Source organism: Oncorhynchus masou, chromosome 2, assembly GCF_036934945.1.
Source record: "Oncorhynchus masou masou isolate Uvic2021 chromosome 2, UVic_Omas_1.1, whole genome shotgun sequence".
Classification (NCBI taxonomy): Eukaryota; Metazoa; Chordata; class Actinopteri; order Salmoniformes; family Salmonidae; genus Oncorhynchus; species Oncorhynchus masou.
The window spans coordinates 9,602,404-9,627,295 of NC_088213.1; the positions used below are offsets into that span (position 1 = coordinate 9,602,404).

At 47.2% G+C, this 24,892-nt stretch overlaps 2 protein-coding genes across 2 annotated transcripts in view; one reads left to right on the plus strand and one right to left on the minus strand.

The window, feature by feature from the left end:
* LOC135555035 (fibronectin type III and SPRY domain-containing protein 2-like) overlaps positions 1 to 3,250 on the minus strand; it is a 39,161-nt gene extending 35,911 nt beyond the window's left edge. Inside the window, exon 1 of the mRNA XM_064987408.1 lies at positions 3,177 to 3,250. The gene's annotated coding sequence lies outside the window, so the exon portion shown is untranslated. The remainder of the gene's footprint in view (positions 1 to 3,176) is intronic.
* A 314-nt stretch (positions 3,251 to 3,564) lies between these two features.
* The window catches only part of LOC135555047 (WASP homolog-associated protein with actin, membranes and microtubules-like), a 33,077-nt gene continuing 11,749 nt past the window's right edge, over positions 3,565 to 24,892 (plus strand). The window contains 4 exon segments of the mRNA XM_064987418.1: positions 3,565 to 4,257; positions 17,623 to 17,796; positions 20,855 to 21,022; positions 21,615 to 21,761. Of these exon segments, the coding sequence (XP_064843490.1) occupies positions 3,679 to 4,257; positions 17,623 to 17,796; positions 20,855 to 21,022; positions 21,615 to 21,761 (1,068 nt within the window). The 5' untranslated portion in view covers positions 3,565 to 3,678.

Here is a 24,892-nt window from a genome sequence, read left to right on the forward strand (position 1 = left end):
CTGTGGTGGAGGTACTGTGGTGGAGGTACTGTGGTGGAGGTACTGTGGTGGAGATACTGTGGTGGAGGTACTGTGGTGGAGGTACTGTGGTGGAGATACTGTGGTTGAGATACTGTGGTGGAGGTACTGTGGTGGAGATACTGTGGTGGAGGTACTGTGGTGGAGGTACTGTGGTGGAGGTACTGTGGTGGAGATACTGTGGTGGAGATACTGTGGTAGAGATACTGTAGTTAAGGTACTGTGGTGGAGGTACTGTGGTGGAGGTACTGTGGTGGAGGTACTGTGGTGGAGGTACTGTGGTTAAGGTACTGTGGTGGAGGTACTGTGGTGGAGGTACTGTGGTGGAGATACTGTGGTGGAGATACTGTGGTGGAGATACTGTGGTGGAGATACTGTGGTGGAGGTACTGTGGTGGAGGTACTGTGGTGGAGATACTGTGGTGGAGGTACTGTGGTGGAGGTACTGTGGTGGAGATACTGTGGTGGAGATACTGTGGTGGAGGTACTGTGGTGGAGATACTGTGGTGGAGATACTGTGGTGGAGATACTGTAGTGGAGGTACTGTGGTGGAGGTACTGTGGTGGAGGTACTGTGGTGGAGATACTGTGGTGGAGGTACTGTGGTGGAGGTACTGTGGTGGAGGTACTGTGGTTAAGGTACTGTGGTGGAGGTACTGTGGTGGAGATACTGTGGTGGAGATACTGTGGTGGAGATACTGTGGTGGAGGTACTGTGGTGGAGATACTGTGGTGGAGGTACTGTGGAGGAGATACTGTGGTGGAGGTACTGTGGTTAAGGTACTGTGGTGGAGGTACTGTGGTGGAGGTACTGTGGTGGAGGTACTGTGGTGGAGGTACTGTGGTGGAGATACTGTGGTGGAGGTACTGTGGTTAAGGTACTGTGGAGGAGGTACTGTGGTGGAGGTACTGTGGTTAGGGTACTGTGGAGGAGGTACTGTGGAGGAGGTACTGTGGTGGAGGTACTGTGGTGGAGGTACTGTGGTGGAGATACTGTGGTGGAGATACTGTGGTGGAGGTACTGTGGTTAAGGTACTGTGGAGGAGGTACTGTGGTGGAGGTACTGTGGTTAAGGTACTGTGGTGGAGATACTGTGGTGGAGATACTGTGGTGGAGGTACTGTGGTGGAGATACTGTGGTTAAGGTACTGTGGTGGAGGTACTGTGGTTAAGGTACTGTGGTGGAGATACTGTGGTGGAGATACTGTGGTTAGGGTACTGTGGTGGAGATACTGTGGTGGAGGTACTGTGGAGGAGATACTGTGGTGGAGGTACTGTGGTTAAGGTACTGTGGTGGAGGTACTGTGGTGGAGGTACTGTGGTGGAGATACTGTGGTGGAGGTACTGTGGTGGAGGTACTGTGGTGGAGGTACTGTGGTGGAGATACTGTGGTTAAGGTACTGTGGTGGAGGTACTGTGGTGGAGATACTGTGGTGGAGGTACTGTGGTGGAGATACTGTGGTGGAGGTACTGTGGTGGAGATACTGTGGTGGAGGTACTGTGGTGGAGGTACTGTGGTGGAGGTACTGTGGTGGAGATACTGTGGTTAAGGTACTGTGGTGGAGGTACTGTGGTGGAGATACTGTGGTTAAAGTACTGTGGTGGAGGTACTGTGGTTAAAGTACTGTGGTGGAGGTACTGTGGTGGAGATACTGTGGTTAAAGTACTGTGGTGGAGGTACTGTGGTTAAAGTACTGTGGAGGAGGTACTGTGGTGGAGGTACTGTGGTGGAGATACTGTGGTGGAGGTACTGTGGTGGAGGTACTGTGGTTAAGGTACTGTGGTGGAGGTACTGTGGTGGAGGTACTGTGGTGGAGATACTGTGGTGGAGGTACTGTGGTGGAGGTACTGTGGTTAAAGTACTGTGGTGGAGATACTGTGGTGGAGATACTGTGGTTAAGGTACTGTGGTGGAGGTACTGTGGGGGAGATACTGTGGTTAAAGTACTGTGGTGGAGGTACTGTGGTGGAGATACTGTGGTGGAGGTACTGTGGTTAAGGTACTGTGGTGGAGGTACTGTGGTGGAGGTACTGTGGTGGAGGTACTGTGGTGGAGGTACTGTGGTGGAGGTACTGTGGTGGAGGTACTGTGGTGGAGATACTGTGGTGGAGATACTGTGGTGGAGGTACTGTGGTTGAGGTACTGTGGTGGAGATACTGTGGTGGAGGTACTGTGGTGGAGATACTGTGGTGGAGGTACTGTGGTGGAGATACTGTGGTGGAGGTACTGTGGTGGAGATACTGTGGTGGAGGTACTGTGGAGGAGGTACTGTGGTTAAGGTACTGTGGTGGAGATACTGTGGTGGAGATACTGTGGTGGAGGTACTGTGGTGGAGGTACTGTGGTGGAGATACTGTGGTGGAGGTACTGTGGTGGAGGTACTGTGGTGGAGGTACTGTGGTGGAGGTACTGTGGTTAAGGTACTGTGGTGGAGGTACTGTGGTGGAGGTACTGTGGTGGAGATACTGTGGTGGAGGTACTGTGGTGGAGGTACTGTGGTGGAGATACTGTGGTGGAGGTACTGTGGTGGAGATACTGTGGTGGAGGTACTGTGGTGGAGATACTGTGGTGGAGGTACTGTGGAGGAGGTACTGTGGTTAAGGTACTGTGGTGGAGGTACTGTGGTGGAGGTACTGTGGAGGAGGTACTGTGGTGGAGGTACTGTGGTGGATAGGGCAATCAAATAAAACATGTCAGATTAATATTTTTCCACTAAGGACCAGGATCCCACTGGAAGTAGGAAGTAGGAAGTAGGTATTGTCAAATATTCACCCAACATTAACCAACCAGTCATTCACTTGTGTAAATGTATATGCTTTATGTAACTTTAAAAATAAGTATAAATATTCAATTCGTTTTCTTATGGAAGCCATGCAAAGAGTTCATTATTTGCAATCAAAACAAGTATGATTCACTGTCTTAAATGTTTAGAAAAAACACTTGTTCAGAAAGAACTGTACACAGTGATGACAGTTAAAGGAGGGTTTGCTTCTCTAACATCCTGGACCTCAGTCAAAACATGGATCAGGCATGCTGTACACATAAACTCAACACACCATTTAAACTATGCTGGAGTTTCATACTTATTTGCTATAATTATGACTAGACATACCAGTTATTATAGCCTAGTTACTAATAATTCAAAAACACTGGTTAAGTTTACCTTGGTGAGAAATTATTCAATAACTCCCCCAGCAACGTCGATTCAGGGCGACCATTGACAGTGTTTTTGACAGGCTGACCAAGGAAGCAAATACAGTTTGTGACAAATATAGCAGGAACCCCAACTGTTATGCACACAGATCAAGTGTCAGCATGGGTATTTTGACATAGTGCCAAAATCTGCCTTTAGTCGCCTAATAAAGTGATAATATTGTATTTAATCCAATAGTATTTGATTGTGAATGTGGTCAATATTTTCTTGAGGGTGACACGTATTAAATATTCAAATCTCTTGGCATAAATCCCCGATACATTATAGCGAATGAAATTGGCTGTGGAATTCCCCCTGAGCATGTGACGGAAAGGTCAAAGTTGAAGGTAAAGAGAACGCCACAGGAAATACTACGTCATCGTTACAAATGGCCGACGTTGTAAACAAAGGCAGAGGAATACAAGTTTTAGTTCGCTAGCTAGCTACATGTCTACCACAACAACAACAAAAAATGAATAGCATAGACTGCGAGCGTTTGGACAGCTTGGATGGCTGGGTCGCCATCAAAACGAACATATTCGAAGAAAACGAGACGTTCAAGCTCGGTTTTATCGTTCAGTGGAATGTGATCGAGTCCAAGTTCGCGGTCACCTGTCACAACAGAACTCTCCAGCGACAGAAGCGCAAAGACCAGCTTGCTGTCTGCGAAACCGAAACCAGCTGGGCCGGACTCTTCTCTGTTAACGACTTAAAAAATGTCCACCGTCAGTTTACAGGAGTCGGGGATGTCGTCGCACCCTATTTCCCCGACCTGTCGGACTTCAAGGAGGGTAACATTTGGGACATGATCTTTCTCGGTAGCAATCGGACGTTCAACCAAGATGATCAAGAGAGAGATCTGGATACACCTTGCCGTCAACTGGAGAAGTACTTCAGCACTGCGATAGATATCTGTGGCAGGAAGATAGTGCTGGACTCGCTTTTCCCGCAGGACGAGCGAGATGTCGAGGAGTACTTTGAGAACATGCAGGAGTTCAAGAGGAAAACCATGCAGGATGAAGTCACCAGGGCTAAGGATCACCTTAGAAAGGTCAGTGGACAATTTGAATCAGTGATCTATACAAGCTGTGGCCTGTCACTGTTCTACAATCCTGGTCCAGCCACATGGGTTGCAAACCAGTAATCAAGTCACTGTGAGTAAACCCTAAAAATGTCTGTCCAACATTTAGGCATTTTAAATCCCCTCATGACACTGGGATAGATGCCCTTCCACCCTGGTTCACCTAGGGGTTTTAATAAAGATGCAGTGTCACTGTCGTCACTATTGTTGCGCAATATGACACCACGTGAGAAGGAAAACATGACCAATCGGGCTCCGGTTGATTATCCTGTCAGGCTTCATTCCTGTTACTCATGTTGTTATCACCCTGCAAGGTGTTCTCCCCTGAGGTCTTGGCTAGAAACAGGGACATTATCCTGTCATTCATTCCTGTTACTCATGTTGTTATCACCCTGCAAGGTGTTCTCCCCTGAGGTCTTGGCTAGAAACAGGGACATTATCCTGTCATTCATTCCTGTTACTCATGTTGTTATCACCCTGCAAGGTGTTCTCCCCTGAGGTCTTGGCTAGAAACAGGGACATTATCCAGTCAGGCTTCATTCCTGTTACTCATGTTGTTATCACCCTGCAAGGTGTTCTCCCCTGAGGTCTTGGCTAGAAACAGGGACATTATCCTGTCAGGCTTCATTCCTGTTACTCATGTTGTTATCACCCTGCAAGGTGTTCTCCCCTGAGGTCTTGGCTAGAAACAGGGACATTATCCTGTCATTCATTCCTGTTACTCATGTTGTTATCACCCTGCAAGGTGTTCTCCCCTGAGGTCTTGGCTAGAAACGGGGACATTATCCTGTCATTCATTCCTGTTACTCATGTTGTTATCACCCTGCAAGGTGTTCTCCCCTGAGGTCTTGGCTAGAAACGGGGACATTATCCAGTCAGGCTTCATTCCTGTTACTCATGTTGTTATCACCCTGCAAGGTGTTCTCCCCTGAGGTCTTGGCTAGAAACGGGGACATTATCCAGTCAGGCTTCATTCCTGTTACTCATGTTGTTATCACCCTGCAAGGTGTTCTCCCCTGAGGTCTTGGCTAGAAACAGGGACATTATCCTGTCATTCATTCCTGTTACTCATGTTGTTATCACCCTGCAAGGTGTTCTCCCCTGAGGTCTTGGCTAGAAACGGGACATTATCCTGTCATTCATTCCTGTTACTCATGTTGTTATCACCCTGCAAGGTGTTCTCCCCTGAGGTCTTGGCTAGAAACAGGGACATTATCCTGTCATTCATTCCTGTTACTCATGTTGTTATCACCCTGCAAGGTGTTCTCCCCTGAGGTCTTGGCTAGAAACGGGGACATTATCCTGTCATTCATTCCTGTTTCTCATGTTGTTATCACCCTGCAAGGTGTTCTCCCCTGAGGTCTTGGCTAGAAACAGGGACATTATCCTGTCATTCATTCCTGTTACTCATGTTGTTATCACCCTGCAAGGTGTTCTCCCCTGAGGTCTTGGCTAGAAACGGGGACATTATCCTGTCATTCATTCCTGTTACTCATGTTGTTATCACCCTGCAAGGTGTTCTCCCCTGAGGTCTTGGCTAGAAACAGGGACATTATCCAGTCAGGCTTCATTCCTGTTTCTCATGTTGTTATCACCCTGCAAGGTGTTCTCCCCTGAGGTCTTGGCTAGAAACGGGGACATTAGCCTGTCATTCATTCCTGTTACTCATGTTGTTATCACCCTGCAAGGTGTTCTCCCCTGAGGTCTTGGCTAGAAACAGGGACATTATCCTGTCATTCATTCCTGTTTCTCATGTTGTTATCACCCTGCAAGGTGTTCTCCCCTGAGGTCTTGGCTAGAAACAGGGACATTATCCAGTCATTCATTCCTGTTACTCATGTTGTTATCACCCTGCAAGGTGTTCTCCCCTGAGGTCTTGGCTAGAAACGGGGACATTATCCAGTCAGGCTTCATTCCTGTTACTCATGTTGTTATCACCCTGCAAGGTGTTCTCCCCTGAGGTCTTGGCTAGAAACAGGGACATTATCCAGTCATTCATTCCTGTTACTCATGTTGTTATCACCCTGCAAGGTGTTCTCCCCTGAGGTCTTGGCTAGAAACGGGGACATTATCCAGTCATTCATTCCTGTTACTCATGTTGTTATCACCCTGCAAGGTGTTCTCCCCTGAGGTCTTGGCTAGAAACAGGGACATTATCCTGTCATTCATTCCTGTTACTCATGTTGTTATCACCCTGCAAGGTGTTCTCCCCTGAGGTCTTGGCTAGAAACGGGGACATTATCCAGTCAGGCTTCATTCCTGTTACTCATGTTGTTATCACCCTGCAAGGTGTTCTCCCCTGAGGTCTTGGCTAGAAACAGGGACATTATCCAGTCATTCATTCCTGTTACTCATGTTGTTATCACCCTGCAAGGTGTTCTCCCCTGAGGTCTTGGCTAGAAACAGGGACATTATCCTGTCATTCATTCCTGTTACTCATGTTGTTATCACCCTGCAAGGTGTTCTCCCTGAGGTCTTGGCTAGAAACGGGGACATTATCCAGTCAGGCTTCATTCCTGTTACTCATGTTGTTATCACCCTGCAAGGTGTTCTCCCCTGAGGTCTTGGCTAGAAACGGGGACATTATCCTGTCATTCATTCCTGTTACTCATGTTGTTATCACCCTGCAAGGTGTTCTCCCCTGAGGTCTTGGCTAGAAACAGGGACATTATCCTGTCATTCATTCCTGTTACTCATGTTGTTATCACCCTGCAAGGTGTTCTCCCCTGAGGTCTTGGCTAGAAACGGGGACATTATCCTGTCATTCATTCCTGTTACTCATGTTGTTATCACCCTGCAAGGTGTTCTCCCCTGAGGTCTTGGCTAGAAACGGGGACATTATCCTGTCTGGCTTCATTCCTGTTACTCATGTTGTTATCACCCTGCAAGGTGTTCTCCCCTGAGGTCTTGGCTAGAAACAGGGACATTATCCAGTCATTCATTCCTGTTACTCATGTTGTTATCACCCTGCAAGGTGTTCTCCCCTGAGGTCTTGGCTAGAAACGGGGACATTATCCTGTCATTCATTCCTGTTACTCATGTTGTTATCACCCTGCAAGGTGTTCTCCCCTGAGGTCTTGGCTAGAAACAGGGACATTATCCTGTCATTCATTCCTGTTACTCATGTTGTTATCACCCTGCAAGGTGTTCTCCCCTGAGGTCTTGGCTAGAAACAGGGACATTATCCTGTCATTCATTCCTGTTACTCATGTTGTTATCACCCTGCAAGGTGTTCTCCCCTGAGGTCTTGGCTAGAAACGGGGACATTATCCTGTCATTCATTCCTGTTACTCATGTTGTTATCACCCTGCAAGGTGTTCTCCCCTGAGGTCTTGGCTAGAAACGGGGACATTATCCTGTCATTCATTCCTGTTACTCATGTTGTTATCACCCTGCAAGGTGTTCTCCCCTGAGGTCTTGGCTAGAAACAGGGACATTATCCAGTCAGGCTTCATTCCTGTTTCTCATGTTGTTATCACCCTGCAAGGTGTTCTCCCCTGAGGTCTTGGCTAGAAACGGGGACATTAGCCTGTCATTCATTCCTGTTACTCATGTTGTTATCACCCTGCAAGGTGTTCTCCCCTGAGGTCTTGGCTAGAAACAGGGACATTATCCTGTCATTCATTCCTGTTTCTCATGTTGTTATCACCCTGCAAGGTGTTCTCCCCTGAGGTCTTGGCTAGAAACAGGGACATTATCCAGTCATTCATTCCTGTTACTCATGTTGTTATCACCCTGCAAGGTGTTCTCCCCTGAGGTCTTGGCTAGAAACAGGGACATTATCCAGTCAGGCTTCATTCCTGTTTCTCATGTTGTTATCACCCTGCAAGGTGTTCTCCCCTGAGGTCTTGGCTAGAAACAGGGACATTATCCAGTCATTCATTCTCTGTTTCTCATGTTGTTATCACCCTGCAAGGTGTTCTCCCCTGAGGTCTTGGCTAGAAACGGGGACATTATCCTGTCATTCATTCCTGTTACTCATGTTGTTATCACCCTGCAAGGTGTTCTCCCCTGAGGTCTTGGCTAGAAACGGGGACATTATCCAGTCAGGCTTCATTCCTGTTACTCATGTTGTTATCACCCTGCAAGGTGTTCTCCCCTGAGGTCTTGGCTAGAAACAGGGACATTATCCTGTCATTCATTCCTGTTACTCATGTTGTTATCACCCTGCAAGGTGTTCTCCCCTGAGGTCTTGGCTAGAAACAGGGACATTATCCAGTCATTCATTCCTGTTACTCATGTTGTTATCACCCTGCAAGGTGTTCTCCCCTGAGGTCTTGGCTAGAAACAGGGACATTATCCCGTCATTCATTCCTGTTACTCATGTTGTTATCACCCTGCAAGGTGTTCTCCCCTGAGGTCTTGGCTTGAAACGGGGACATTATCCAGTCATTCATTCCTGTTACTCATGTTGTTATCACCCTGCAAGGTGTTCTCCCCTGAGGTCTTGGCTAGAAACAGGGACATTATCCAGTCATTCATTCCTGTTACTCATGTTGTTATCACCCTGCAAGGTGTTCTCCCCTGAGGTCTTGGCTAGAAACGGGGACATTATCCAGTCAGGCTTCATTCCTGTTTCTCATGTTGTTATCACCCTGCAAGGTGTTCTCCCCTGAGGTCTTGGCTAGAAACAGGGACATTATCCAGTCATTCATTCCTGTTACTCATGTTGTTATCACCCTGCAAGGTGTTCTCCCCTGAGGTCTTGGCTAGAAACGGGGACATTATCCAGTCATTCATTCCTGTTACTCATGTTGTTATCACCCTGCAAGGTGTTCTCCCCTGAGGTCTTGGCTAGAAACAGGGACATTATCCTGTCATTCATTCCTGTTACTCATGTTGTTATCACCCTGCAAGGTGTTCTCCCCTGAGGTCTTGGCTAGAAACAGGGACATTATCCTGTCAGGCTTCATTCCTGTTACTCATGTTGTTATCACCCTGCAAGGTGTTCTCCCCTGAGGTCTTGGCTAGAAACGGGGACATTATCCAGTCATTCATTCCTGTTACTCATGTTGTTATCACCCTGCAAGGTGTTCTCCCCTGAGGTCTTGGCTAGAAACAGGGACATTATCCTGTCAGGCTTCATTCCTGTTACTCATGTTGTTATCACCCTGCAAGGTGTTCTCCCCTGAGGTCTTGGCTAGAAACAGGGACATTATCCTGTCATTCATTCCTGTTACTCATGTTGTTATCACCCTGCAAGGTGTTCTCCCCTGAGGTCTTGGCTAGAAACAGGGACATTATCCAGTCATTCATTCCTGTTACTCATGTTGTTATCACCCTGCAAGGTGTTCTCCCCTGAGGTCTTGGCTAGAAACAGGGACATTATCCTGTCATTCATTCCTGTTACTCATGTTGTTATCACCCTGCAAGGTGTTCTCCCCTGAGGTCTTGGCTAGAAACGGGGACATTATCCAGTCAGGCTTCATTCCTGTTACTCATGTTGTTATCACCCTGCAAGGTGTTCTCCCCTGAGGTCTTGGCTAGAAACGGGGACATTATCCAGTCATTCATTCCTGTTTCTCATGTTGTTATCACCCTGCAAGGTGTTCTCCCCTGAGGTCTTGGCTAGAAACGGGGACATTATCCTGTCATTCATTCTCTGTTTCTATGTTGACAGTAGTTTTAGGATAATTATTTTAATTTTAACTAGGCAAGTCAGTTAAAAACAAATTCTTATTTACAATGACAGCCTTCCCGGGGAACAGGGGCACATTTTTACCTTGTCAGCTCGGGGGGTTCGGATACTGGCCCAATGCTCTAACCACTAGGCTACCTAATAGCCAATGACACCATGCATTAGAGCCCAAATAATATGGTTTTTGGGTCGGATACCGGTAGCCTACTGTTTCACAGTGTCATTTTCCCAAACTGAATTCTCCAATTTGACTTTTGCTTTCAAAAGTATCTCAGTAGAACATGCAAGTAAGAACATTGAATTCTACTGTGCTGATATTACAGTGCGTTATAGGAAAATAATGCACACTCTAGAATGGTCTTCAAGCCAATCAGAGACAAGTATTCAACAATGCCGTGGTATGAACTGTGTTAAAGCAGATAGGCTTTATGAAGACGTTCAAACGGCAGAAAACACAACTTAGTTTTTACACTTGCTGCTTCTCGCTGTTTATTATCTATGCAGTCACTTTATCCCTACCTGTGTACAAATGACCTCGACTAACCTGTACCCCCACACACTGACTCAATACCAGTGCCCCCTGTATATAGCCTCGTTATTATGTCAATTTATTGTTACTTAAATAAATAAATAAATATATATATATATACTTGTCTCTGATTGGCTTGAAGACCATTCTAGAGTGTGCATTATTTTCCTATAACGCACTGTAATATCAGCACAGTAGAATTCAATGTTCTTACTTGCATGTTCTACTGAGATACTTTTGAAAGCAAAAGTCAAATTGGAGAATTCAGTTTGGGAAAATGACACTGAAACAGTAGGCTACCGGTATCCGACCCAAAAACCATATTATTTGGGCTCTAATGCATGGTGTCATTGGCTATTAGGTAGCCTAGTGGTTAGAGCATTGGGCCATATATATATTAGTTTATATATATATTAGTTAATATAGTACATATTTTATAAGCATTTAAGTAAGTAATAATTTCCCAGTAAGGTCTATACCTGCTGTATTCGGCGTATGTGACAAATAACATTTGATTTGATTCCTCTCCCTATTATCCATGCACAACCCAGTGCAGGAATATAGGCCTGTACAGTGTCTATATACACAACAACCAAGATGTTTCAAAAGGCAGAAAAAAAATATATTCTTCTCTCCTTATTCCCTGTACTATGCTGCTCTAATCCTGTGGGTGTGAGGTGAGCACTGAGGCTGGATTAGTTTGGCAAGAGAGTGGAGATGTTTAAGAGGGAGAGAGAGAGAACGATCTGAGAGACAAGGCAAGAAGGGCCTTCTATGCCATGAAAAGGAACAAAATTCAACATCCCAATTATTAGGATCTGGCTAAAAATACTTTAATAATTTCTAGAACCAATTGCCCTTTATGGTTGTTAAGTCTGGGGCACACTCACCAACCAAGATAAAACAAAATGGCAATTCAGACTCTGCATGCAGAATTCTGTAAGAATACCCCAAATAATGCATGTAGAGCAGAATTCGGATGATACCCGCTAATGATCAATATCCAGAAAAGAAATGTTAAATTCTACAACCACCTAAAAGGAAGCGATTCCCAAACCTTCCATAACAAAGCCATCACCTGCAGAGAGATGAACCTGGAAAAGACTCCCCTAAGCAAGCTGGTCCTGGGGATCTGTTTACAAACACACCACACAGAGCACCAGGGCAGCAACACATTTAAACTCAACGAAATCATGAGAAAACAAAAGATAACTACTTGACACATTGGAAAGAATTAACAATAAAACTGAGCAAACTAGAATGCTATTTGGCCCTAAACAGAGAGTACACAGCGGCAGAATACCTGACCACAGACTGACCCAATTGTGCGCTGCCCTATGAGACTCCCAATCACAGCCGGATGTGATTCAGCCTGGATTCGAACCAGGGACTGTAGTGACGCCTCTTGTACACACACACACACACACACACACACAGAGTATTGCAAACCCAGTAAGTCACTGTCATAAAGGTTGAGACAGGAATACTAATTGTCCACATCAAAGGCAGATATGTAATTACTCTGAAGAATGGATTCACCACCAAGGCATACAGCTGAAGTATGAACACAATACTAACATGACAAGGCATTATTCTAGATCAGACAGGAAGAGAGAGAGGAGAGAGGGGGTCATAACCTAAAAGGCCCCAAGAGTCCCCTTTATAACATCGGATTTGTTGATCAATAGCATCACTGTAAAGTTAACCTCCAATCAGATATCAGACCTACAGGATGTAATGACTTCACAGAGGTGTGACAGAATGAGGTTGAGAGCAGCACAGAGAAGGCTGAATTCCTGAGAAGACAATACAACCTTTTACATGAAGCATAATGAGTCACATTCGGGGGCTCGGAAGCCCAACATAATTCTCCCTTGAACTCCCTTGATTCTGGATTATTTTTTAATTTAAACTCTCCAAAACTCTTCCCTTTGAGAGGAAATGGATTTGCCCTGAAAATTAGAACAAAATAACCATAAATCTCAAAACAATTCTTGCTCGAAGGTTGTTTTTTGATTTAACTTGCAACTCGGAATCTAAATCAAAATGACGGCGTAAGAGTTGGTTTCACAAGCAGTTTGTAATGAAGTCAGGCATCTCAGTTTACAGCACCCAACATTAGCATACCAATGGGGAAGTTTCTCATAGTACACACGTCTATACATTCAGATGGACTTAGCCAGTATGCAGTACGTATAGGACAACAACTACTATTTGAGTAACAGGAGCCATTACATTTAGTCTAGCAATCCGTATACAAATTAATAATAATCATTCACAAATGTAGCCTACACAGCCATCACATTACGTATAGGACAACAACTACTATTAGAAATTATTGGGTTGTGAAGGAAGAATTGATTCCCACGTCAAGTCAAATAATCTGTTCTAACACCTCTCTGTGTGTCGCGTAGAGACGACCTAGCCGGACCTGCGTAGAGACCACCTAGCCGGACCTGCGTAGAGACGACCTAGCGGGACCTGCGTAGAGACGACCTAGCCGGACCTGCGTAGAGACGACCTAGCCGGACCTGCGTAGAGACGACCTAGCCGGACCTGCGTAGAGACGACCTAGCGGGACCTGCGTAGAGACGACCTAGCGGGACCTGCGTAGAGACGACCTAGCGGGACCTGCGTAGAGACGACCTAGAGGGACCTGCGTAGAGACGACCTAGCCGGACCTGCGTAGAGACGACCTAGCGGGACCTGCGTAGAGACGACCTAGCGGGACCTGCGTAGAGACGACCTAGCCGGACCTGCGTAGAGACGACCTAGCGGGACCTGCGTAGAGACGACCTAGCGGGACCTGCGTAGAGACGACCTAGCCGGAACTGCGTAGAGACGACCTAGCGGGACCTGCGTAGAGACGACCTAGCGGGACCTGCGTAGAGACGACCTAGCCGGACCTGCGTAGAGACGACCTAGCGGGACCTGCGTAGAGACGACCTAGCGGGACCTGCGTAGAGACGACCTAGCGGGACCTGCGTAGAGACGACCTAGCGGGACCTGCGTAGAGACGACCTAGAGGGACCTGCGTAGAGACGACCTAGAGGGACCTGCGTAGAGACGACCTAGAGGGACCTGCGTAGAGACGACCTAGCGGGACCTGCGTAGAGACGACCTAGCCGGACCTGCGTAGAGACGACCTAGCGGGACCTGCGTAGAGACGACCTAGCGGGACCTGCGTAGAGACGACCTAGCGGGACCTGCGTAGAGACAATTAATTAGATTTTTTTCCTTATGCTTGCCAATATATGGCCAGTAATGATGAATTTCATCACCAGTCAAAATCTAACGTGAGATCTTTTTTGATCAAATCATTAATATAATCGGTGGCTTTAACTCAAACAGATCGGTTGCTTACATATTCTCCACCACTCATGTGTTCCTTACATATTCTCCACCACTCATGTGTTCCTTACATATTCTCCACCACTCATGTGTTCCTTACATATCGGGGGAATCTAGTTGAATAAACTCCATTTTAGCCCAAATGATCTTTAGGATGTATCACGTCAGGGCCATTTTACTGTGGTGGGGTAAAATTAGATGGTCCCATAGAGTTCAACGAGTCACTTCGGGGGGCTGGTCCGCCACACACGCACGTTGCTGGAATGAACATCTGACTCATGATAGCATCAGCTGCAGTACACTGGGTACTGGAACAGTGGGACACTAAGTCCACATCAAGTCGTGGTAGAATAGATCCAGAACAGTGGGACACTAAGTCATGGTAGAGTAGATCCAGAACAGTGGGACACTAAGTTGTGGTAGAATAGATCCAGAACAGTGGGACACTAAGTTGTGGTAGAATAGATCCAGAACAGTGGGACACTAAGTTGTGGTAGAATAGATCCAGAACAGTGGGACACTAAGTCGTGGTAGAATAGATCCAGAACAGTGGGACACTAAGTCGTGGTAGAATAGATCCAGAACAGTGGGACACTAAGTCCACATCAAGTCATGGTAGAATAGATCCAGAACAGTGGGACACTAAGTCGTGGTAGAATAGATCCAGAACAGTGGGATACTGAGTCCACATCAAGTCGTGGTAGAATAGATCCAGAACAGTGGGACACTAAGTCCACATCAAGTCATGGTAGAATAGATCCAGAACAGTGGGACACTAAGTCCACATCAAGTCATGGTAGAATAGATCCAGAACAGTGGGACACTAAGTCCACATCAAGTCGTGGTAGAATAGATCCAGAACAGTGGGACACTAAGTCCACATCAAGTCATGGTAGAATAGATCCAGAACAGTGGGACACTGAGTCCACATCAAGTCATGGTAGAATAGATCCAGAACAGTGGGACACTGAGTCCACATCAAGTCGTGGTAGAATAGATCCAGAACAGTGGGACACTACGTCCACATCAAGCCGTGGTAGAATAGATCCAGAACAGGGGGACACTGAGTCCACATCAAGTCATGGTAGAATAGATCCAGAACAGGGGACACTGAGTCCACATCAAGCCGTGGTAGAATAGATCCAGAACAGTGGGACACTGAGTCCACATCAAGTCATGGTAGAATAGATCCAGAACAGTGGGACACTAAGTCCACATCAAGTCATGGTAGAATAGATCCAGAACAGTGGGACACTAAGTCCACATCAAGCCGTGGTAGAATAGATCCAGAACAGTGGGACACTAAGTCCACATCAAGTCATGGTAGAATAGATCCAGAACAGTGGGACACTGAGTCCACATCAAGCCGTGGTAGAATAGATCCAGAACAGTGGGACACTAAGTCCACATCAAGTCATGGTAGAATAGATCCAGAACAGTGGGACACTGAGTCCACATCAAGTCATGGTAGAATAGATCCAGAACAGTGGGACACTAAGTCGTGGTAGAATAGATCCAGAACAGTGGGACACTAAGTCCACATCAAGTCATGGTAGAATAGATCCAGAACAGTGGGACACTAAGTCGTGGTAGAATAGATCCAGAACAGTGGGACACTAAGTCCACATCAAGTCATGGTAGAATAGATCCAGAACAGTGGGACACTGAGTCCACATCAAGTCATGGTAGAATAGATCCAGAACAGTGGGACACTGAGTCCACATCAAGTCATGGTAGAATAGATCCAGAACAGTGGGACACTAAGTCGTGGTAGAATAGATCCAGAACAGTGGGACACTAAGTCCACATCAAGTCATGGTAGAATAGATCCAGAACAGTGGGACACTGAGTCCACATCAAGTCGTGGTAGAATAGATCCAGAACAGTGGGACACTACGTCCACATCAAGCCGTGGTAGAATAGATCCAGAACAGTGGGACACTACGTCCACATCAAGTCATGGTAGAATAGATCCAGAACAGTGGGACACTAAGTCCACATCAAGTCGTGGTAGAATAGATCCAGAACAGTGGGACACTACGTCCACATCAAGTCATGGTAGAATAGATCCAGAACAGTGGGACACTAAGTCCACATCAAGTCGTGGTAGAATAGATCCAGAACAGTGGGACACTAAGTCCACATCAAGTCATGGTAGAATAGATCCAGAACAGTGGGACACTGAGTCCACATCAAGTCATGGTAGAATAGATCCAGAACAGTGGGACACTGAGTCCACATCAAGTCGTGGTAGAATAGATCCAGAACAGTGGGACACTACGTCCACATCAAGCCGTGGTAGAATAGATCCAGAACAGGGGGACACTGAGTCCACATCAAGTCATGGTAGAATAGATCCAGAACAGGGGGACACTGAGTCCACATCAAGCCGTGGTAGAATAGATCCAGAACAGTGGGACACTGAGTCCACATCAAGTCATGGTAGAATAGATCCAGAACAGTGGGACACTAAGTCCACATCAAGTCATGGTAGAATAGATCCAGAACAGTGGGACACTAAGTCCACATCAAGCCGTGGTAGAATAGATCCAGAACAGTGGGACACTAAGTCCACATCAAGTCATGGTAGAATAGATCCAGAACAGTGGGACACTGAGTCCACATCAAGCCGTGGTAGAATAGATCCAGAACAGTGGGACACTAAGTCCACATCAAGTCATGGTAGAATAGATCCAGAACAGTGGGACACTGAGTCCACATCAAGTCATGGTAGAATAGATCCAGAACAGTGGGACACTAAGTCGTGGTAGAATAGATCCAGAACAGTGGGACACTAAGTCCACATCAAGTCATGGTAGAATAGATCCAGAACAGTGGGACACTAAGTCGTGGTAGAATAGATCCAGAACAGTGGGACACTAAGTCCACATCAAGTCATGGTAGAATAGATCCAGAACAGTGGGACACTGAGTCCACATCAAGTCATGGTAGAATAGATCCAGAACAGTGGGACACTGAGTCCACATCAAGTCATGGTAGAATAGATCCAGAACAGTGGGACACTAAGTCGTGGTAGAATAGATCCAGAACAGTGGGACACTAAGTCCACATCAAGTCATGGTAGAATAGATCCAGAACAGTGGGACACTGAGTCCACATCAAGTCGTGGTAGAATAGATCCAGAACAGTGGGACACTACGTCCACATCAAGCCGTGGTAGAATAGATCCAGAACAGTGGGACACTACGTCCACATCAAGTCATGGTAGAATAGATCCAGAACAGTGGGACACTGAGTCCACATCAAGTCATGGTAGAATAGATCCAGAACAGTGGGACACTGAGTCCACATCAAGTCATGGTAGAATAGATCCAGAACAGTGGGACACTGAGTCCACATCAAGTCATGGTAGAATAGATCCAGAACAGTGGGACACTGAGTCCACATCAAAGTCGTGGTAGAATAGATCTTCAGAGATAAATAAAACAAGACGCATATATCTGTCTGTCATCATAACGAACAGTAACCAGGCCATGGTCATCTGTGGGCTACAGGACTGTGTTAGTTCACTGAGCTAAAGGCATTAGCCTAGCTATAGTTTGGGATGTTGTTCATTGGTACATAAAGGACTTCGTACAGGTCAGTGACTCTGGACTTTAACTTCTTGCTTCACCTGACGTTGGCCGGAGTTTGTTCCACAGGTCATAGGTCACTCTATAGTGATCTGGCCAGTCACCGGACAAATACATTTGATTTTCTTTGAAAACGTGAGATCCTCTAATACGCTAGTCTGTTTCGTGTAAATATAATTTGATTGATTAGCCTAATATAATAGAATGTATTGATTGATTGACAGATCCTTCAGAGTCATGGAGGTGCAGACAGAATGATCCTACTGCTACAGATCTACCACGAGGAGGACCTAGCCTACCAGGACCTGGTCACCGTAGCAACCACCTTCTACCAGTACCTGCTGCAACCCTTCAGAGACATGAGAGAACTGGCAGGGCTCTACAAGATGGAGATACTGGTAGGTGGAGACACACACACACACACACACACACACACACACACACACACACACACACACACACACACACACACACACACACACACCACCCTCCCTTCAGAGACATGAGAGAACTGGCAGGGCTCTACAAGATGGAGATACTGGTAGGTGGAGACACACACACACACACACACACACACACACACATACACACACACACCCCTCCCTTCAGAGACATGAGAGAACTGGCAGGGCTCTACCAGATGGAGATACTGGTAGGTGGAGACACACACTACGCAGAAACCCACGCTCGTACACACACACACACACACACACACACACACACGCTGATTGGTTGTAATTTAGCGTGAACCAGAGACACCGTCTGCTCATGAGTTTTTGATACAAGGTGGAATCCAACTGCTCTGGTCTCTCACCAAGCTGAGGTCACGAAGACACATTTCACTCATTTAGAATAACAGATATATGCTCTGGTCTCTCTCACCAAGCTGAGGTCACAAAGACACATTTCACTCATTTAGAATAACAGATATATGCTCTGGTCTCTCTCACCAAGCTGAGGTCACGAAGACACATTTCACTCATTTAGAATAACAGATATATGCTCTGGTCTCTCTCACCAAGCTGAGGTCACAAAGACACATTTCACTCATTTAGAATAACAGATATATGCTCTGGTCTCTCTCACCAAGCTGAGGTCACGAAGACACATTTCACTCATTTAGAATAACAGATATATGCTCTGGTCTCTCTCACCAAGCTGAGGTCACGAAGACACATTTCACTCATTTAGAATAACAAATATGCTCTGCCACGTTCACAGGAGTCAAATAATCAACGTTTTGAATTCTATTATCATGTTCGTGTCATTTTTGTGCCCAAACTCAACTCATTTGTGAAAACTGCTAATTTCTCTGTTTGAAACGTGAAAGGGGAAAGCTGTGTTGTTTCATCGTGGTTGTGAGACCCAGACTTTCAGTGGTTTTGTCCTAAACCCTAAATACAACATGAAAACAACATTATGTGGACACCTTTTAAATGAGCGGATTCGGGTATTTCAGCCACACCCATTGCTGAAACGTGTATAAAAATCGAAAAAAACACACAGCCACGCAATCTCCATAGACAAACGTTGTCAGTAGAACGGCCTTACTGAAGATCTCAGTGACTTTCAACGTGGCATGGTCATAGGATGCCACCTTTCCAACATGTCAGTTCGTCAAATGTCTGCCCAGCTAGAGCTGCCCCGGGTCAACGTTTTTAACAGGCAGGACAAATTAATTGGTGACGCTGATCTGATCAGTAAAAAAAAAAACAATTAGTGAAAAGAATATTGGAAAATAATTGGTCTGCCTGTCTAAACACAGCCACAGTGTCTCCCCCCCTGATGTCGCTGTTCTAACCCCCCCCCCGATGTCGCTGTTCTAATCCCCCCCCCCGTTGTCGCTGTTCTAATCCCCCCCGTTGTCGCTGTTCTAAACCCCCCCATGTCGCTGTTCTAAACCCCCCCATGTCGCTGTTCTAAACCCCCCATGTCGCTGTTCTAAACCCCCCATGTCGCTGTTCTAAACCCTCCCATGTCGCTGTTCTAAACCCTCCCATGTCGCTGTTCTAACCCCCATGTCGCTGTTCTAATCCCCCCCCCATGTCGCTGTTCTAACCCTCCCATGTCGCTGTTCTAACCCCCCATGTCGCTGTTCTAAACCCCCCATGTCGCTGTTCTAACCCCCCCCATGTCGCTGTTCTAACCCCCCATGTCGCTGTTCTAACCCCCCATGTCGCTGTTCTAACCCCCCATGTCGCTGTTCTAAACCCCCCCATGTCGCTGTTCTAACCCCCCATGTCGCTGTTCTAACCCCCCCATGTCGCTGTTCTAAACCCCCCATGTCGCTGTTCTAACCCCCATGTCGCTGTTCTAACCCCCCCATGTCGCTGTTCTAACCCCCATGTCGCTGTTCTAACCCCCATGTCGCTGTTCTAAACCCCCCCATGTCGCTGTTCTAACCCCCCATGTCGCTGTTCTAACCCCCCATGTCGCTGTTCTAAACCCCCCCATGTCGCTGTTCTAACCCCCCATGTCGCTGTTCTAACCCCCCCATGTCGCTGTTCTAAACCCCCCCATGTCGCTGTTCTAACCCCCCATGTCGCTGTTCTAACCCCCATGTCGCTGTTCTAACCCCCCCATGTCGCTGTTCTAACCCCCCATGTCGCTGTTCTAACCCCCATGTCGCTGTTCTAACCCCCCATGTCGCTGTTCTAAACCCCCCCATGTCGCTGTTCTAACCCCCATGTCGCTGTTCTAACCCCCATGTCGCTGTTCTAACCCCCCCATGTCGCTGTTCTAACCCCCCATGTCGCTGTTCTAACCCCCCATGTCGCTGTTCAAACCCCCCATGTCGCTGTTCAAACCCCCCATGTCGCTGTTCTAACCCCCCCATGTCGCTGTTCTAACCCCCCATGTCGCTGTTCTAAACCCCCCATGTCGCTGTTCTAACCCCCCATGTCGCTGTTCTAAACCCCCCATGTTGCTGTTCTAACCCCCCCATGTCGCTGTTCTAACCCCCCCGATGTCGCTGTTCTAATCACCCCCGATGTCGCTGTTCAAACCCCCCATGTCGCTGTTCTAACCCCCCATGTCGCTGTTCTAACCCCCCATGTCGCTGTTCTAACCCCCCATGTCGCTGTTCTAACCCCCCCATGTCGCTGTTCTAACCCCCCCATGTCGCTGTTCTAACCCCCCATGTCGCTGTTCTAAACCCCCCATGTCGCTGTTCTAACCCCCCCCCATGTCGCTGTTCTAAACCCCCCATGTCGCTGTTCTAACCCCCCATGTCGCTGTTCTAAACCCCCCATGTCGCTGTTCTAACCCCCCCATGTCGCTGTTCTAACCCCCCATGTCGCTGTTCTAACCCCCCATGTCGCTGTTCTAACCCCCCCCATGTCGCTGTTCTAACCCCCCATGTCGCTGCTCTAACCCCCCATGTCGCTGTTCTAACCCCCCCATGTCGCTGTTCTAGAATGTAAAGCCTTTCTTCTGTTCTCTCCTGGCCCCTATCAGAAGTCTCTGGATGAGGAGGAGTTGGGTCCTAAGAGGATCGCAGCACTGGAGAGAGAGGCAGAGGAGTGGAGGAGGAGAGGAGAGGATGCAGTCTCCTCCATACAGGACATCACAGTCAGCTACTTCATAGAAACATCCAAAGCCCTTGGAGGTAGAGAGAGAGAGAGAGTGTGTATGAAGCATTAAGAGCCCCCTAATAGCAGCTCTCCAGAGACCCTCTCAGCTGCCCCCCCCCCCTAATAGCAGCTCTCCACAAACCCTCTCATCTGCCCCCCCCCCCCTAATAGCAGCTCTCCACAGACCCTCTCAGCTGCCCCCCCCCCTTTTAGAGCAGCTCTCCAGACCCCCTCAGCTGCCCCCCCTTTTAGAGCAGCTCTCCAGACCCCCTCAGCTGCCCCCCCCTTTTAGAGCAGCTCTCCAGACCCCCTCAGCTGCCCCCCTCCACCTTTAGAGCAGCTCTCCAGACCCCCTCAGCTGCCCCCCTTTTAGAGCAGCTCTCCAGACCCCCTCAGCTGCCCCCCCTTTTAGAGCCACTCTCCAGACCCCCTCAGCTGCCCCCCCCTCCACCTTTAGAGCAGCTCTCCAGACCCCCTCAGCTGCCCCCTTTTAGAGCCACTCTCCAGACCCCCTCAGCTGCCCCCCTCCACCTTTAGAGCAGCTCTCCAGACCCCCTCAGCTGCATATAGGGGAAACCTTGTGCCAAATGAACCCGTCTGTGTGGTTGATCTGTGTGACCAGGTATGCTACGTGTGATGGGGAGGATAAGCGTGGTTTTGGTCAGGCCTCCTGGGCCTCAGCAGCTCCTAGACTGGAGAAGCTGCGTTTCCTGCTGGCTAAAGAGACCCTGCAACACATGAGAGCAACTGAGATGTGTCTGCACCGCAAGAAACACACCATCAGAGAGAAGGTACTGTGTGTGTGTGTGTGTGTGTGTGTGTGTGTGTGTGTGTGTGTGTGTGTGTGTGTGTGTGTGTGTGTGTGTGTGTGTGTGTGTGTGTGTGTGTGTGTGTGTGTGTGTGTGTGTGTGTGTGTGTGTGTGTGTGTGTTTTAAAAGGCCATTCTCTGGATTGGTATTCCTATCTGATCAGATTCCCTGGGGGTGTCTGTAGCTGCGTCTGTAGCTGTGTCTCTGTCTGTAGCTCTGCCTGTAGCTGTGTCTGTAGCTCTGTCTGTAGCTGTGTCTCTGTCTGTAGCTCTGTCTGTAGCTCTGTCTGTAGCTGTGTCTCTGTCTGTGTCTCTGTCTGTAGCTGTGTCTCTGTCTGTAGCCGTGTCTCTGTCTGTAGCTCTGTCTGTAGCTGTGTCTCTGTCTGTGTCTCTGTCTGTAGCCGTGTCTCTGTCTGTGTCTCTGTCTGTAGCTCTGTCTGTAGCTGTGTCTCTGTCTGTGTCTCTGTCTGTAGCTGTGTCTGTAGCTGTGTCTCTGTCTGTAGCTGTGTCTCTGTCTGTAGCTCTGTCTGTAGCTGTGTCTCTGTCTGTAGCTGTGTCTGTAGCTCTGTCTGTAGCTGTGTCTCTGTCTGTAGCTGTGTCTCTGTCTGTAGCTCTGTCTGTAGCTCTGTCTGTAGCTGTGTCTGTAGCTGTATCTGTCTGTAGCTCTGTCTGTAGCTGTGTCTCTGTCTGTAGCTCTGTCTGTAGCTCTGTCTGTAGCTGTGTCTCTGTCTGTGTCTCTGTCTGTAGCCGTGTCTCTGTCTGTGTCTCTGTCTGTAGCTCTGTCTGTAGCTGTGTCTCTGTCTGTGTCTCTGTCTGTAGCCGTGTCTCTGTCTGTGTCTCTGTCTGTAGCTCTGTCTGTAGCTGTGTCTCTGTCTGTGTCTCTGTCTGTAGCTGTGTCTGTAGCTGTGTCTCTGTCTGTAGCTGTGTCTCTGTCTGTGTCTCTGTCTGTAGCTGTGTCTGTGTCTCTGTCTGTAGCTGTGTCTCTGTCTGTAGCTGTGTCTCTGTCTGTAGCTCTGTCTGTAGCTCTGTCTGTAGCTGTGTCTGTAGCTGTGTATCTGTCTGTAGCTCTGTCTGTAGCTCTGTCTGTAGCTGTGTCTGTAGCTGTGTATCTGTCTGTAGCTGTGTCTGTAGCTGTGTCTGTAGCTGTGTCTGTAGCTGTGTCTGTAGCTGTGTATCTGTCTGTAGCTCTGTCTGTAGCTGTGTCTGTAGCTGTGTCTCTGTCTGTAGCTGTGTCTGTAGCTGTGTCTCTGTCTGTAGCTGTGTCTGTAGCTGTGTCTCTGTCTGTAGCTGTCTCTCTCTCTCCGGGTCTTTGATCTTTCTATAGAGCTGAGTGTGAACAGAGAATTCCCCAGACAGACAGACAGCTACCCCTCCAGCTGTATGTCTACGTGTGTCAACTACCAACACTAGTCTGGATTCTGAACATCTCACAACTCTAGGAACAAGAAAATCGCTTCTCAACTTTCAGAACTCTCTGTTTCTTTTAATGGGAAAATAGAACCGTTTTTTTCCATTTCCTGAAAAGTTTATCTTTTGGAGATAAGAGCTTTTCATCCAACATCGATATGCAGAAACCTATATACTGTTTGACATCACATTGTAAGAAAAAAAGCAGGTCAAGAGATTTGATCTGTCTAAATATATGGACTTCCTGTATGGAATATCTATAGCTAACCCGCGTGGTAAAACTGTTGTCCAGGTTATTCTAGATATATTTCTGACCCAGTGAGAAGGTGTAACCCAGGCCATAATAAAATACTGCATTGGAGGTACTATACTGTACGGCTACTCCTCTAGTCAGCCCCTCTCCTAACCAGGTGTGTTTGTTCCTCCTCCAGACTATCCCAGGTGATAACCATCTGTATCCAGCCCCTGTTTGTTTTAGTGATGTCAGAACCCCCCTTCTGACCACTTAGTGTCAGTACTGTAGTCTCCCTCTGTAGACGGGTTCTCTCCTACATTAACAATGTTCATGTTGTCTTAGGTCTGGGAGTGTTGAGACCAGCGGTACTGTAATCTCCCTCTGTAGACGGGTTCTCTCTTACATTAACAATGTTCATGTTGTCTTAGGTCTGGGAGTGCTGAGACCAGCAGTACTGTAGTCTCCCTCTGTAGACGGGTTCTCTCCTACATTAACAATGTTCATGTTGTCTTAGGTCTGGGAGTGCTGAGACCAGCAGTACTGTAGTCTCCCTCTGTAGACGGGTTCTCTCCTACAATAACAATGTTCATGTTGTCTTAGGTCTGGGAGTGATGAGACCAGCAGTACTGTATTCAGTGCCTGACTTGTACTGTAATAGGTGCTGCTACTCATTTTGTGTGCAGGAGCTCCAGCAGTAGTTTCTAGTTAATATTCTATAAGAGGAACAGGTGCTCCAGCAGTAGTTTCTAGTTAATATTCTATAAGAGGAACAGGTGCTCCAGCAGTAGTTTCTAGTTAATATTCTATAAGAGGAACAGGTGCTCCAGCAGTAGTTTCTAGTTAATATTCTATAAGAGGAACGGGAGCTCCAGCAGTAGTTTCTAGTTAATATTCTATAAGAGAAACAGGTGCTCCAGCAGTAGTTTCTAGTTAATATTCTATAAGAGGAACAGGGGCTCCAACAGTAGTTTCTAGTTAATATTCTATAAGAGGAACGGGGGCTCCAGCAGTAGTTTCTAGTTAATATTCTATAAGAGGAACGGGAGCTCCAGCAATAGTTTCTAGTTAATATTGTATAAGAGGAACGGGAGCTCTAGTTAATATTCTATAAGAGGAACGGGAGCTCCAGCAGTAGTTTCTAGTTAATATTCTATAAGAGGAACGGGTGCTCCAGCAGTAGTTTCTAGTTAATATTCTATAAGAGGAACGGGAGCTCCAGCAGTAGTTTCTAGTTAATATTCTATAAGAGGAACGGGAGCTCCAGCAGTAGTTTCTAGTTAATATTCTATAAGAGGAACAGGTGCTCCAGCAGTAGTTTCTAGTTAATATTCTATAAGAGGAACAGGTGCTCCAGCAGTAGTTTCTAGTTAATATTCTATAAGAGGAACGGGAGCTCCAGCAGTAGTTTCTAGTTAATATTCTATAAGAGGAACAGGGGCTCCAGCAGTAGTTTCTAGTTAATATTCTATAAG